General features: G+C 48.9%; 2 protein-coding genes across 6 annotated transcripts; both read right to left on the reverse strand.

Moving 5' to 3' along the window:
- Positions 1-1,559: 1,559 nt before the first annotated feature.
- On the reverse strand, positions 1,560-4,359 carry Praf2 (PRA1 domain family member 2). The gene is made up of 3 exons (XM_038317394.2): positions 3,894-4,359; positions 2,696-2,913; positions 1,560-2,374 (listed from the first exon to the last, which is right to left on the reverse strand). Exons 1-3 carry the CDS (start codon positions 4,070-4,072, stop codon positions 2,235-2,237), a joined length of 537 nt encoding a protein of 178 aa, XP_038173322.1. The 5' UTR covers positions 4,073-4,359; the 3' UTR covers positions 1,560-2,234.
- A 123-nt stretch (positions 4,360-4,482) lies between these two features.
- On the reverse strand, positions 4,483-10,634 carry Wdr45 (WD repeat domain 45). 5 transcript variants are annotated; one of them, XM_038317391.1, is made up of 11 exons: positions 10,555-10,634; positions 9,028-9,099; positions 8,853-8,927; positions 8,660-8,764; positions 6,626-6,731; positions 6,410-6,504; positions 5,898-5,977; positions 5,579-5,787; positions 5,383-5,484; positions 5,155-5,300; positions 4,483-4,915 (listed from the first exon to the last, which is right to left on the reverse strand). In XM_038317391.1, exons 2-11 carry the CDS (start codon positions 9,080-9,082, stop codon positions 4,806-4,808), a joined length of 1,083 nt encoding a protein of 360 aa, XP_038173319.1. In that variant the 5' UTR covers positions 9,083-9,099; positions 10,555-10,634; the 3' UTR covers positions 4,483-4,805. The 5 variants fall into 5 exon arrangements, with proteins under 5 accessions (XP_038173319.1, XP_038173318.1, XP_038173317.1 ...); XM_038317390.1 differs by having other exon boundaries at positions 10,517-10,602; XM_038317389.1 differs by having other exon boundaries at positions 10,451-10,588.
- Between the last annotated feature and the right edge of the window lie 4,849 nt (positions 10,635-15,483).

Here is a 15,483-nt window from a genome sequence, read left to right on the forward strand (position 1 = left end):
GGATTGCTTCTTTGTCTGCTTCATCACAGGAACCCACACCTCTAGTTAAGACCAGATTATATGGATATATTTATGAGACAGGACAAGGGACCCCCTGTGTAGCCCTGGCTGGCCTGGGACTCACTTGTAGACCACATTGGCCTTGTACTCAGAGATCCATCTATACTGGAATAAAGGGCATGTACAACCACGGCCAGTCAGAAAACAAAATATTTTTATGGGGAGAAAAAACACTGGAAGTAGCTTACAATAGTGTCTGTTGGGAGCAGTGAGACCACAGATCTTGAATTTCTTGTAATCCCCTGATCTGAGTGCCTACAGCTGCTCTGAGCACGAGACCTTCAGGAGTTCCTGATGGCAGGAGAGTGGTTTCTGGTGGGTTTGGCTGGGGTGTGGCTATCTCTATATAATCTGTCCCTGAACACAATAAAGGGGGCATTCTTGGGGAATTTAAGGATGACCCACATCGTTGTCTTTCTGTCTGTCTGTGTTTGTGTATTTTAACCTCCTACTCCTTGCCTGAATCTCGCGAACTGGGTGCCAGCACACTGAACGCAGACACGGGGGCACGGTGCGCGGCAGTTGGAGGTCTCCACCGAGACCGCTGTAGGCGGCCGGCCCGTGGACTTAGTCCCTGCTCCCTCCGTGCAAAAATATTGTACACCAAGAAGCCATGGAGAAGAGAAGTGTGGATGAAACAGAAAATGGAGATGCTTTCCTCGACCTAAAGAAATCCCCCCATCGCTATACAAAGGAGGAGCTCACCAGTGGAAAGTCTGAAGAAAGAGCCAGAATCAGACTGTCCTTCCCTGGTGCGCAGAATAGCAGATCCACGAGAGCGTGTGAAAGATGACTTAGATATTGTTCTCAGCCCACAGAGATGAAGCTTTGGAGGTGGCTGCCATGTGACAGCTGCTGTTAGCTCCCGCCGCTCTGGAAGTCCCTTGGAGAAAGACAGTGATGGACTTCGCTTGCTCGGTGGGACCTCCAATTGCCGAAATCTTGGTGGAGACCTCCAATTGCCGCGCACCGCGCCCCCGTGTCTGCGTTCGGTGTGCTGGCACCCAGTTCCCGAGATTCAGGCAAGGGGTAGGAGGTTAAAATACACAAACACAGACAGACAGAAAGACAACGACGTGGGTCATCCTTAAATTTTCCATGTGTTTTGTTTTCTTGAGCTAGATTGTATGTAGCCAGGGCTGGCCACAACTCATAGTCCCCTTGCCTCAGCTTCCCCACTGCTGGGATTCCTGGTGTCACAATGTCCAGCTGTCATGTGTTGACTTCACTTGCTTTGTGAGATGGGGCAGCTTCTTTGTCTCCCTGCACTTATACTCCTGGTCCACTTATAAGAAGAGAATATCCAAAATGATAGTATACATTTCTACATCCCTGTTTTAATTAATGCTAATTCAGAGGCAGCAGGTTCGAGGGCCATAGAAGTCACCTTTTCAGCACAAACACTTAAACCCAGTCAGGTATGGCCCAGCAGAACTGAAGACAGCCACTGGGTTGTTCCTTGAAAGGTACAAGAACTTCACACAGGAGGCCAAACAAGCTTGAGATTCACTGGCTTTATTGTTGCAGGAACACTAATACATGTGCTCCATTCCCAGCAGGGGCTATTGCTAGCTAGCCCCATACCTTGGTCCTCAATACTAGGAACACTGTGGGGAAGGGAGAAAACCTCTACATAGAGTTGGAGGGAGGCTATTGAGTCTGCTGAGGGTTAGGGTCATCTGGGTTCAATGGGGTGAGGACTGAGGACACTTGGGATTTAAGCTCAAGATTTGGCCACGTCTTAACCTGGGTTCTAAGCCAGATGGGGGGAGGGTCTGAAAAATCCTTAGTTTAGAGCTCAAGAGTTGAGAATGTCCTGCCCCAAGCCCTAGCTTTGAAATATGGAAGACCAGTCTCAGATTTGGGCTAGGGGAGTATCTCTTGGTCCAGTTTTGAGATTGGCTATGGATGCTCTGGTTTAAAAAAAAAAAACAGTTTCAAGGCTCGATGTAGGTTATTGAGTCTCAAACTCAGGACTGAAGACTTTAGTCCCTAGGTAACAGGGGCTGCAGGGTAAGAGATGACTAGTTTGGGGTTGGAGTAAGCAGTCACAGGTGTCTTTTATTTTTTGCAGGCCAGAGGGCTCTAGGCTCCTATTTTAATGGCTGAGAAAAGGGTCCATCTTGGGTATGGGGTGGGGGGCCATCTAGATCCAGGATGTAGATGCCAGGGTCCTAGGATCCAGCTTCCTGCTCTTGTCCCAGTGCCTCTAGGAGCAGCCCCATTGGCGTCCGCTTTAGACCAATGCTCTCGATCTTGTTCTCAATCTTGTTTTTAAGGTTTCTCAGGCGCAGTGAAGCATGCAGCAGGATCACTGTGAGCAATACCAAGAGAGGATCAGAGGCCTTAGCTTGCAGCCCACAATGGGGAATTTACCCAGAGGCAGGCTAGCCTGCTATGGGAGATGTGGCCAGGAAGAACATCCCAGGAAATCAGGACTTGGGCAGTTTAAGGCACTTAACAAGGGAAAACCCAAAAAGGTAATAGAGATGCTCGGGAAGACATTTAATGGAGGCATGTATATCCTCCAGTGTTTCCAGTCCCCTCTTAGCCCAGGAACCAGTGCGGGGCAGGCCTAGTGTTCAAGCATGAGCAGTCCATTTCCCCAGCTAAGACAGGGAGAGTAGAGACTCACGAAGCACTGGGGTTGTGATGCAGAGCAGGAAGGTGAAAGCGCCGCCCACGGCCCAGAGAATGAGGAGGCTTATGGCAAGCACTGCAGCCAGGCAGGCTGCAGGGTGGCTGCGACGGCAACGGCGCACAGCTGCACGGGTTTCAGCAGCCCACACTAGCACACCGAGGGCCACCACCACTACCAGTGCACTCAGGAGGGTGTGCAGTGGACGAATGTACCTGCAGGAACAAGGGCACTCAGCTAGCCTCACCATTCACCCGATCCTGACCCCAAGAGTTTTTCCTGTCTCTGGAATCAGCATCCCGACAAATAGCCTCACCAGGCCTGTCTCCAGTAAGTCCAGCCTCCAGGGGTTCCTGGAACTCTGGATTCCTCGGTACTACAGTCCTATAGGATCCCCACATACTGCCAGAGGTCCTGGGTTCCCAGCACTTCTCTGGTCTTTGACTTTAGACCTGCAGGGTTTCTTTCTAGCATTCCCAGGTCCGCTCCCACATTCCTCTATGACCTTAACCCTTGCAGATCTCTCGCCAAGGCCTTCAGTCAATACATATTTCTCCTTGCAGGCTGGGCACCTTCCAGATGTCACTTCATTCAAAAGGTCCTCCACTACCCCAATTTTATATAGAGCCACCCTCCCACAGTTGCTTGAACCTATCCTTGGTTTAAGTCCCAGTCTTAGCACCCTGCTCAAGCCCTCTTCTAGATTGTCCGTCTTTGGCTTCCAGCTTCGCAATACTGGATCGTCACTCTGGGCCCAATATGAGTAGGTTTTCTATAAACTCACCTCCCAAACCCTGTCTTTACTACACCCCCACCTCTGTATTAAACCCTCCAGGGCTCCCCAATTTGCCCCATCATTCACATCACTGAACCTCTTTGGTACTCTCTCATCCTCCATATCAGGCCTTCTTTAAATTCGGGGCCACCTCCTAGCCCACATTCCTCTTCATTCCTCCCTCCCCACTTTTCCTACCCAGGTCTTCCCTCACCCCCCCACCCCCAACCCTCCTTATAACAAAGACCTCCCTCCTTCAAATCCTTCCAATCATGCCCCTCAGACCTTCCTTTTCTACCGAATTCGCCCTTCCCAGCCTAGCATTTACCCTTACGTTCCCCTCTCCTCATTCTCAAAGACCCACAAGTCCACCCTACTTCCCGCTAGTATCTTCAGCCAATCACCACCTCTCTCCCTCACCCGGCCAGAGCGAGACTGATGCCGAAGCAGAGAAGATAATTGGTTTGGTAGTAGAGGAGATTGTTGATGACGCGGTGACACCATCGTTGTGGATCGCCTGGATCTGGAGCCGCCAGACGCGCAGACCCCAAAACAAAGTCGTCTAGGGCGCGCAGCGGTGGCAGCCGCACCTCCGACATCCTGCGGGTTGCTGGACCAGCCCGAAGGGCGGCGAGACTACAACATCCGTTACCCCTCGCGGCACCGCGAGGCACATTGGGAAATAGAGTCTAGGGGGCAATGACTAGTAACGTAGGCTACTGCGCAGCTGCAGCCATGAACGTGGCCAGAAACCACCAACTATGGTAGCAGAGACTGCTGGGAAACCAAGCTTCGCCACGCGGCGGAGAAGCTCAAAACTCGAACTTCTTTCATCCCTGGGCGGGGCACCACGCCGGACTGGGCAAGCTGTGCGTTGAGTGAGTCAACGATGAGCGGACTAAGAATAGGAAGTCAAGTCCCAAGGTGGATGCCACTTCCTTCCTGTCAGGAGCCTAGGTCACATAGCTCCTGGAAAAGTATGCCCCCCACCTTGAGGTCAAGTCATAAATGCCATTTAAAAGCCTTTTATTGAATATACATCACAGAGGCTATCTCTTCTGGTAACCTTTTTTTTAAATCCCCAGGTTGGATTACAATAATCCCTTTGGGTCCCCGTGAGTATTTTCCAGACTAGGTGGCCCAGGCAATCTGTCCTTGGCCTTCGGCACACTCACAAAAAGTGCTGGGAGAAGTGAGCTTGTTTCTTTAGATACAGCTGTGCTTGAATAAAGAGTGGGAGGCCTCCTTGATGCTTGCTGGCTGCTTCAACACCCTCAAAACTCAAGATTGGCCATCTGCTACTGCAGGTTCCTAGTGTAGCTGCCAGGGCTCTTAAAAGTCATCGTCATCACAGATGTCAAGGTACACGTCAAAGGCCTCTCGGTTGCAGTTTCCGTCAGGCGTGAAGACATATTTGTGGAAGGTCCCATCTACACAGATGGCTAGAAGGTTGGGGTGTTATGAAAGGTTAGGAGATGCCCCAGCCACATACTTTAGTCCCCTCATGTCCCACCAGGGCTCACCCCTCTTACTAATTCTGAGGCTGAGCCCACACATTCCAGTTTCCTCCAGCTTCGGAAAACCCTTACATTCTTTTAGGTCCAACCTGCCGTCCTTTGCCTGTGTAGTACCCCAAGCCAAGGGTACTACAAGGTACTACAAGGGTACTACTGTCACTCACCAATTACAGAGTTGACATTCTTGGAAGTGTTTCGACCAAAGGCGCAGATGCATGCTGACTCGGCAGGCACGGTAAAGCTGGCCAGGCTCCACTGGGAATCCACGTACTGACCAATCATAGGCCCGACCTTGCCCACACGAGCCAGCCTGTAGGCAGCACTTGGTAAGTCTAGGTACGGCACATGGCCAGGGGGACTAGGACAACACAGGATAGGGCGAAGATACTCACGCAGAGCGGCGGTTGAGACGGGTGTCTTTAAGTGCAAAGATATGGACAGTGCCCTTGTCACTGGAAGCACAGAGGAAGGAGGAGTCGTGGCTGAAGTTAATGCTGCAAGACAGACCGGCAATGATGCCCAACATGCTGACTTGTAAGGGCTTGTGCTGTAAGGCCACCAGCCCAACACACATAACACTGTGCTCACCAATACAGGGTGGCAGGGTCCGTGCCTCTTCGAAGCTCTACCAGTTTTTCCTTGGACTGCGTGTCAAACAGACGAATAAGGGTACCCTTCTGGGAGGCCGATGCCACCACAGTGCCTGGCTGGTTCAGGGACACACAGGCCACATCACTCTGATGTGCATTAATGGTGAATGGAGCCGAGGAAGTGCCAGGCTTGGTGCTTGCCAGATCCTGGAGGAGGGGACAGTTTGGGCTTGGGGTGACATGGAGGAAAAGGGACCACAAGTTCACCAAGAGAGACAGTCCATCCACCTCTCTCTCCGCCCTTGCCCACTGCTTACCACAAGTTGTAGACTTCCACACTTGTGTCCAGGAAACACAAGCAGTTGCTTTTCCAGGCTTGGGCAGAGGTCGCACAGCCCTAAGTTGTGAGGATGAAGAAGGGATAGGCAGGTGAAGAGGAGGCCATGGGAGAGCTGAGTCTCAGAATAGATAGAGCTGGACAAGTAAGGGCCAGACTTTAACCCTCTGTGATATATTACCCATAGCAACCCCACATGTGTGGGCTTGCATTAAGCTCCACTCTCCATGGTCTGAAAAGGCTCTAAGAAGTTGCCAGGAAGTCATCAGAGGCCCAGGGCTTGCTGATACACTTGCCCATGTCCTCACGAGTGCTTTATGTTGTCACGTGGGGGCAGGACCAGGGGTAAGGATACGGTTGGACTGAAAGGGTTGCATCTCTTGCATAAAACCTCTCCCCCAGCATCTGAGTATATGTCCCTTCTTTCATCGCCTCCTTTTGGCCTCTTCCACAGCCCCATATCCTTACACCTTGATATCTGGGTCCTCTCACCCTTGGGGTTGTCCCGAGTATCAAACTCGAACAGCTTTCGAGGATTGTCCGGGAAGGAGTACACATAGATGCGGTTCCTTAGCACGATCACAATCCTGCAGACCACACAGAACACAGCAGGCCATGAGGAAAGGGAAACTGCCAGAGTGGGGTTGGGAGCCCGCTTACTTGCTATGGGAACCTCCTGCCCCCCACCCCAGTCTTCACCAAGCTCACTTGTCATAGCGCATGCGCACAGCCAGCACTGGCTTGGTAAAGGTAAACTCCAGCACCAGTTTGTCCTTGGAGTCCTTGCCTTCTTGGGCGTCGTCCCAGATGAGCACTGAGAAGCAGAGGGGTGGGTTGCTGAAACCAAGGTTTAGGCTAAGAGGTGACTGTGAGGCGGGGGCCCAGCCTTACCCCTCCGGGGCACGCAACCCCGAGCTTCACCTTTCACTAAATTTTCAACGTGAGCCTCACACAGCAGGAACACTTGGGGACAAGATTCCAAAGAAAATACATTCTAGAACAGTTAAGCTCATTTGGAGATGAGGAAGTCAAAGCTCAAATGAGCTGGATGTAGTCAAAGACCTTAGAGCACAGGAATGAACAGCTAAGGGATTCAGACCCAGGCCTACAACTTTCCTCTGGAACTACTTCGGTCTTCAGTCCGTATCCTCAGGAGATTTTGTGATGACGTCTAGGGTTCTATGAGTCATGTATGATACCTCTTGCCATGTCATGGATCAACAAGAAGAAAAAACTTAAAACAAGGTGGTGCTTGTGGGTCAAGCCAAGAGGGTATAGGAGAGATGACTCCAAGATATGGAAACCTATTAATTATGTGATCTTAAGTGGACCTCAGGGTCTTCATCAGTAAAAATGAGGCTAAGGAGGCTGGGACTATGGCTTAGTACCAGAACGTGCAAAGCTCTGGGTTCCCTCCATCGCACAACAAAGATGGGGAAAAGGGCTAGTGGTATTTCCTACCACACACAATTAGTTGGGCATAGCCGGGCGGTGGTGGCGCACACCTTTAATCCCAGCACTCGGGAGGCAGAGGCAGGCGGATCTCTGTGAGTTCGAGGCCAGCCTGGTCTACAAGAGCTAGTTCCAGGACAGGCTCTAAAAAAAAAAGCTGCAGAGAAACCCTGTCTCGAAAAACCAAAAAAAAAAAAAAAAAAAAAAAAAAAAAGAAAGAAAAAAGAATTAGTTGGGCATGGTAGGGCACAGCTTTAATCCCATCAGGCAGAGGCAGGAGATCTCTGTGAGTTTGAATCCATCCTGGTCTACATAGTGAGTTCTAGAAAATCAGGACTATATAGAGCACCTATCTCTAAAAACCAAAAAATGAAAAGCCTACAAAATTAAATGAGCTAATGTATGTAAAGCCAGGTGTGAAGGCGTTAGCCTAGAATCTTGGCACTAGGGAGGTAGAGAGCAATTCAAGGTCATATTTGGCTAGAGCAGACCTTATTTCAAATTAATGTTTGTATGTAAAGTGCTTAAAATAACGATTAGGGTACTCCAGGCAGTGGTGGCACGCGCCTCTAATCTCAGCACAAGGGAGGCAGAAGCAGGGGATCTCTGTGAGTTCAAAGACAGCCTGGTTTACAGAGCGAGTTCCAGAACAGTCTTCAAAGCTACAGAGAAACCCTGTCTTGAAAAAAAAAACAAAGGAAAAAAATAACGATTAGGCTCTCAGTAAGTGCTCCATTGGTAAGACTACGGCAAATAGGAGACAGACAATAAGTGGCTTTGCGTCCGGACGGTGGTGGTGCATGCCTTTAATCCCAGGCAGAGGCAGGCGGATCTCTTGTGAGTTCGAGGCCAGCCTTATCTACAAGAGCTAGTTCCAGGACAGGCACCAAGCTACAGAGAAACCCTGTCTCGGAAAACCAAAAAGAAAAAAAGCAGTGGCTTTGCTGTTTTCATAGTGTTTGGATGGAACTGAGGACCTTGAGTATACCAGGCAAGTGTTCTACCACAGAGCTACATCCAGTCCCAGAAATGTTTCCTAAATAAAAAGACTAAAGCTATGTGTAGAGCACACCTTTAATCTCCGCACTCTGTGCATTTGGAACCAGCCTTGTCAACAAAGAACTACATAGTGAGGCCTTGTCTCACTAAATAACAAAGCAAACATTTCAAGCTTACAAACTGTGCCTCACTGTGGGACTCAGGTGCTGACGATGTCATCTGCCCACAGGGTGTATGTGGGAAGTAAGGAATTTGGGGAATCTGGGTCAAGTACGGGATGAAAGCACTTACCGGAGATCTCTGAGAACTTGGGGCTGCTCCCACCGCCTACCAGGGCCAGCAGGTTGGATCGGTGCAGCATCTCTACCAGGCCCACGCTGCCTACCTGCTCGTGGTCTGCACAGAGACCAGAGTATCAGTACAGGTAGATGCCAATGCCCATATTAGTCTTTCTGCCCACTGTCCCACCTCTACTGCCACTCACCCAGATGCCCCTTCTCCATCAATGGCTCCACATTATAGATACGTACGCCTGTCTCCATGGCACAGCAAAAGCAACCTGCGGATGAAAGGAATCTGTCTGCCTCAAACTTCTAGGGCTCACAGCCATCTGACCCTTCTTCCCCATCCTTCCCACAAAGATACAATCACAAGCTTACTTTGGTCTTGGTTGAAATGGAGGCTGGTCACACCTCGAAGTGGCGGCTGAGTCATGGTGCAGGACCGCTTCCCTAGGCACAAAAATGACAGCGTTGCGAAGAGTTCTCGAGTGTCCTCTCTTAAGTCCTACAACTTCTGTCCCCGGAAGGATTTCTTCTTCCTCGCCACTTTGTCTATTTTGTTTTGAGATAGGGTCTTGCTACGTAGCCCTGGCTGTCCTGGTACTCCCTAAGTAGCACAGGCTGGCCTTGAATTCCCAGGAGTCCTCCAGCCTCCACCTCCTGATTGGTGGGATTACAGGCGTGTGCCATCACGCCTGGCTTTCTCCCCATTTTGATACTTTTCTTTCCAGACTGCAAAAAACAAAAACAAGCCGAGTATACCTCAGAGTATCTGTTCAAACCAAGACCACAGGCAGAATGAATCTTGTCTGACAATGACAGATTCACAACTGCCATAAACACCAACCCTTACTAAACCTCTCAGGAAGTAATGGGGTAGAGGATAGCCCATGATACATCCTCCCTCCAAGCCATTCTTGGCTCTAATGCTTGACATGACCTCACATCTCTTCCCACACGCTTCCCATCCTCACACCTGCACCCAGATCCACTTGTCAGGTAGTGGCCATCTCCATGAGACTGCTATGAGTGCCCATCACCCACAGAACTCCCCCTTGTGCCTTTCTAACTCTCATTTATTTGCCCCCAGGACCCCATTCACACCCTCATGCAATACATTTCCCAAACCTGTCTCTCACACTGCTAATTCTGGTCACCGAGGCAAGCCTGGAAACTCCCTCCACACCCTGGATTTATTTCCTGAAGCCCCCACCTGGCGTTCCCTTGACATTCTAAATTCTTCACACTTGTGACACACACGTCATTCCTTGTACTCTCTACCCATGACTCCTAACTGAGGTGACCCAATGCTACCCTCATAAGCCCCTTTCCCCCCCAAAATGTGTCCCTTTTGTTCCCATGTTGTCTCCTGAAGACCCTGCCCTAGGGTACAGATACTCTCTAAAGACACTTCTCCCAGTACACACCACCCAAAAAACCTACCTAGGAAAACTTCGACTTGCTTCTCTGTCTCTTGTCAAATCCCATCACTCGAAGACCTCTGTCCAGACACACCTCCTACCCACCCTCTAAGACTTTAAACCTACTTCTGCTGTAATTCCTGGGTATTGCTTCTACTTGAGCCATACTCTGAATAGCACCAGCTTCCAAGGCTCTCTTTTAGATCGCTCGTCCAAATACCCACACCAACTAAGAACCCTAATTGAAATGCCTCAACTTCTCTCAAAAGACTTGTTCCTTTCCCTTTCCATGACAGCACCGACTCTAGCCGCCTGTCCCCAACCAATCACCACCTGTCAAGACCTCTAGTAGAAACACCCACCCTGCGACCCTGACCAACCCTTGGATCGTGCTCCACCTGCGCGTTGCTTTTGCTGACTTGATCTTCACCCCTCCCCGACCCTACCCTAACTGTTGGTGCCGCCTGCGGCACGAATTTCTGACCTCCCGGGCTTTGGTTCCCGGTTCCGCTGTTTACATCAGATCTTACTTCCGGAGGAGGGAGTCTGTGACCGGAAGTGACTCATCCTGGCCCGAAAATCCGGCCACAACTCCTAGCTCCCAGTGCGCGGATCTGTGGAACATTCCGAGTAGTGGTAGAGTCCTCCGAGGGGCGTATCGGGAGGAGAAGGAGGGCCGATAGGGGTACTGGAGGCCCAAGAGACTGCCCAAAGGCAGGACTATCTGGGGGAACCCGGAGAGAGAAAGAGGGCCTGCCCCTCCCTAAACGGAAGCGGGCCAAGCATTGAGCTCGTTAATCCACCCAGAGATAGAGGGGTGAACCTCCCAGGCTAACGAGTTAGTCCTCTGAATTGGGCTAGAGTGGCTGTTGGGTGTTTGCGTTTATGGCTCTGGAAGCTCCAGGTTGGGAGGAAGATAAAAAATCTTGAAAGTTTAAGATCGCCTCGAGCGGGGGATGATGCGATGGGATTTTACTTTCTTTTCCCTACCCTCTTCCTAGCTCCAGGCGTGTTTGCGCACTCCTGTAGTCGTAACACTTGGCTAGGAAGAAGCAAGTGGAACAGGAGTTGCCTGCCTCTGCTTCCCAAGTGCTGAGATTAAAGGAGTGCGCCACCACTGCCTGGCAGCGCGACTTCCTACTTTTTAAGAGTATTGTTTTGATGCTGTTTGGTGGTGTTGGCTTTTTTTTAAAATATGGTCTCACTGTGTAGCCCTGGCTGGCCTGGAATTCACCGTGTAGACCAGGCTGGCCTAGAAATCACAGAAACCCACTTGTCTCTGCCTTCCCAAAAATCAGAGTTGGTAGCAAGAAAGCATCTTAGTGATGGTGGGGCCAGCCATAGGTTTTATGTTGGGTAACTGCTGTACCCCTCCAGTTCTGTAAGCACCGGCAGGCAAGCTGCTGAGTCCCTCTGAGCCCTGGCTTCATTAGCAGTCAAATGTATGATAAACAACACTTCCTGTCTTTACATTTGTCTGTGTGTACACATGTACTGCATGTGTGTGCATTGTTTTCGTATGAATACGCATACGTGTGAGGGCCAGAGGTGGACAGTGGAACCATCCTCAATCACTCTGGCACCTTGTTCCTTGGGGCAAAAGTAGATGTAGAGTCTAGAGTTTCTTCCCTTGGCACGGGTGGAATAGTATTTGCTGCAGCAAGGACAGCTTATCAGTGTCTGTACCACTGAAGAAAACTACACCTTCGGCCACCCAAACCATCAATTACCTAGAAGAAGGAATGGGGCCTCATGAGCCCTTCCCCCATTCATGATGAATTATTGAAGATCCAGTCCTGTGTACAACTTTATAACCACAGCTTCAGTTATGAGTGCAATTGCAGTGTCATTCATGCTTAGGAGACATACATACATACACACATACATACATACACACACACATTTATTATTTTTGGTTTTTCAACACAGGGTTTCTCTGTGTAACAGCTCTGACTGTCTTGGAACTCGCTCTGTAGACCAGGCTGGCCTCGAACTCACAGAGATCCGCCTGCCTCTGTCTCCCAAGTGTTGGGATTAAAAGCGTGCACCTCCACTTCCCGGCTCAGGAGGCATCTTTTTGATGTCATCTTGTTAATGACATCTCCACATCCTCTGGCTCTCACATTCTTTCTGCCCCTCCTTCCTTAATTTCCCCTGGGCCTTGGAGGAGGTGATATAGTTGTGTCCCATTTAGGGCCAAGCAGGCCACCATCCTTTATTCCTAACCAGTTATGGGGTTCTGCATTAACCACTGCCCTCAGCAGTAGGAAGCTGCTCTGCCGAAAGCTGGGTAAGGCACTCATCTCAGATGGCTGAACTATGGGCAGACTTAATTTTTCTTTGAGACCTTGAACTCGTGATCCTCATGCCAGTGAGGCAGGAGGAAAAAGTATGGGGACTTGAGTAAGAAAAGAGGCCTTTTAGGAGCTAGAGAGATGGCTCCGAGGTTAAGAGCACTTGCTGCTTTTCCAAGGGACTTGAGTTGGGTTCCCAGCACTCACATCAGGAGACTCAAAACCTTCTGTAACTCAGCTCCAGGGTATCTGATGCCCTTTTATGGCCTCAGGTCATCTACACTCACAAGGTATATACCTACACATATACATAAGAATAAAATCAGTCAAAGGATCCTTCTAGAGTCTGGTTGACGTTGCTTGCCCGCTGAAAATCAAGGAGGGCTCCAGCACAGGCTCAAGTGTACATGTAGTAAAGGTGGTTAACCTAGAGATAACCATTTAAATAGAAATATTGTCAAGCCGTGTTTGGTAATTGCCTACACCTTTAAACCCAGTACTTGGAAGGCAGAGGCAAGCAGATTTCTGAGTTTAAGATCTGCTTGGTCTACACAGCAAGTTCCAGGCCAGACACAGCTACATAGGGAAATCCTGTCACTCCCCCCACCAAAAAAAAACCCTTCTATTTTGTCTAAGTAGGCCCCCTCTTCCATTCTCCATCTCGCTGGCCTTTCTGAGAACTTTCTAGCTTACATAGACTCTCCAGACAAATAGCCAGTAAGTGGTTTGCATAACTTAGATTTTTCTGGTCATCTATTGGAGCGACCTGTCGTGTGTGATTAGTGCTGGGGGCTTTGTCTTTTGGAAAGGTGGCTGTGATGATTAGTATCGTTACCTTCACACAAGCTAGGATCACTTGGGAAGGGAGAATCAAGGAGGGATTATCTAGGATCAGGTTGGCCTGGGGCATGTCTGGGGGGGGGGGATTGTCTTGATGGCATTAATTGATGTGGGACGACCCAGCCAACTCTGGGTGATACTATTCCCTGGTTTTGGATATCAAACTATTACAAAAAGAGAAAGCCCTAGCTGAGTACCGGCATTAAAACATTATATCAGTAGTGAGTGTGAGTGCGCATTCTCTTTCTGCTTCTGACAGTTGATATGACTGCCTCCAAGTTCCAGCTGCCTTGACGTCATTGCTACGACGGACTGTAACCTGTGCATGTAAGCCAAATAAACCCTACTCTTTTAAAAGTTTCCTTTGTTAGGTGTTTTATCATAGCACCTGGAAAGGAAACCTGGATGTTGTAGGACGTTCTTCTGTTCATGTGTTGCTTTCATTGGTTAATGAATAAAAAAACTGCTTTGGGCCCGATACGGCAGAATTTAGGTAGGCGGAGAAGACAGTACTGAATGCTGGGAAGAAGGGCAGAATGAGAGACGCCATGGATCTTTTGCCTGAGACAGACGCTGGTTAGAATCTTGCCAGGAAGCCACAGTCACGTGGCGATACATAGCTTAATAGAAATGGGTTAAATTAAGATGTAAGAATTAGCCAATAAGAAACTAGAGCTATGGGCCAAGCAGTGTTTTAATGAATACAGTTTCTGTGTGGTTATTTCGGATGTAAGCTAGCTAGGTGGCCAGGACAAACTAGGGCCCCCCTCTCTTTGTAACACTCGGACACTGCCTGATCATATACTCTTTTTTCTTGGGATTGCCATCCTTTGAAAATTGTTTTGCAACCAGGCGGTGGTGGCACACGCCTTTAATCCCAGCACTCAGGAGACAGAGGCAGGCTGACCTCTGTGACTTTGAGGCTAGCCTGATCTACAGAGCTAGCTCCAGGACAGCCAGGGCTGTTAAACAGACAAACCCTGTCTTGAAAAAAAAAACAAAAAGAACAAAAGAAAAATTTTTTGAGGAATTCCTTAAATGTACAAGATTGAATATCATTATGATTTTGTTTTTGTTTTGTTTTGTTTTGTGTTTTGAGACAGGGTTTCTTTCTGTAGCTTTGGAGCATGTTCTGGAACTCGCTCTGTAGACCAGGCTGGCCTTGAATTTACAGAGATCTGCCTGCCTCTGCCTCCCGAGTGCTGGGATTAAAGGTGTGCGCCGCCACCACCACCCAGCTTCGTTATGATTTTTTAAAAATAATATATGTATGTATGGTATGTGTATATCAGCCGATTAAATAGTCTCTTATCCTCTGTGTGTGTGTCTTTCTTTTTTCTACTTCCTCCCTCTCTCTCTTTATTGAGATACACTCTCTTTATGTGGTTCGGACTGTCCTAGAACTCACTGTGTAGGCCCCATGCCTTCAGAGTGCTGGGATTAAAAGCATGCACCACTATTCTTGGCTTTAAATTTGTTTTTTAAAAAATCTTTTAGTGGGCCCAAGGGATGGCTCAATGGAACAAACACTGCCTGCTCTTTCAGAGAACCCAGGTTCGATCCTCAGCATCCACAGGGCTCTCACAACTGTCTTGTTATTTCAGTTCCAGGGGATCTGATCCCCTCTTCTGGCCTCCAGTAGCGCTCACTGGATCCATGTGGTGTACAGATAATACTTGCAAGTCAAACATTCATACAAACAGAATAATAAAATGACTTTACTTGTGTGTGTGTGTGTGTGTGTGTGTGTGTGTGTGTGTGTGTGTTGGGAGGTGTACTTGTTACGGTGCCTGTATGAAGGTCAGAAAACAACTTGTTGGAGTCAGTTCTCTCCTTTCATGTGGGTCCTTGGTTTTTATTTTGCTGTTTTGCTTTTTGATTTTGGAGGCAGGATCTCGTATGTGGTTTGAGATTTGAGATGTAGCTAAGAATGACCTTGAACTCTTGATCCCCTTGGTTTTAACCACTGCTGAGATTACAAATGTACAGGTGTGATCCTGTAAGACACTACATGCTGCATCTAGAAAGCATATATGTATGTGTATTGTATACATATACATATTGTATAAGCAAATATATTGCTTAACTATATATATTTCCATCCAACTGGTCCAGAAATCTTTAGCCAGGAAGAACCTTGAACTTCTGCTCTTCCTGCTTCTGCCTCTCAGTTGCCTAGACTTACAGGCCATGCCACCAAGGCCAGCAAGACCCTTTTTATCTTTTTTGTTTGTTTCTCTTTTTCTGAGACAGTGAGTTTCTCTGGGTAACAATTCTGT

This window comes from Arvicola amphibius, chromosome X, assembly GCF_903992535.2.
Source record: "Arvicola amphibius chromosome X, mArvAmp1.2, whole genome shotgun sequence".
Lineage (NCBI taxonomy): Eukaryota > Metazoa > Chordata > Mammalia > Rodentia > Cricetidae > Arvicola > Arvicola amphibius.

Bases quoted from the DNA above. Each gene is read 5' to 3' on its own strand.
- Praf2 (XM_038317394.2), bottom strand. From the start codon at position 4,072: ATGTCGGAGGTGCGGCTGCCACCGCTGCGCGCCCTAGACGACTTTGTT. The intron at 2,914-3,893 runs GTGAGGGAGAGA...TTGTTCCTGCAG, and splicing joins ATCAGTCTCGCTCTGGCCGG to GTACATTCGTCCACTGCACA. The intron at 2,375-2,695 runs GTGAGTCTCTAC...TATTGCTCACAG, and splicing joins CATCACAACCCCAGTGCTTC to TGATCCTGCTGCATGCTTCA.
- Wdr45 (XM_038317391.1), bottom strand. From the start codon at position 9,082: ATGACTCAGCCGCCACTTCGAGGTGTGACCAGCCTCCATTTCAACCAA. The intron at 8,765-8,852 runs GTGAGTGGCAGT...GTCTCTGTGCAG, and splicing joins GATGGAGAAGGGGCATCTGG to ACCACGAGCAGGTAGGCAGC. The intron at 6,505-6,625 runs GTGAGCTTGGTG...TGTGGTCTGCAG, and splicing joins GTGCGCATGCGCTATGACAA to GATTGTGATCGTGCTAAGGA.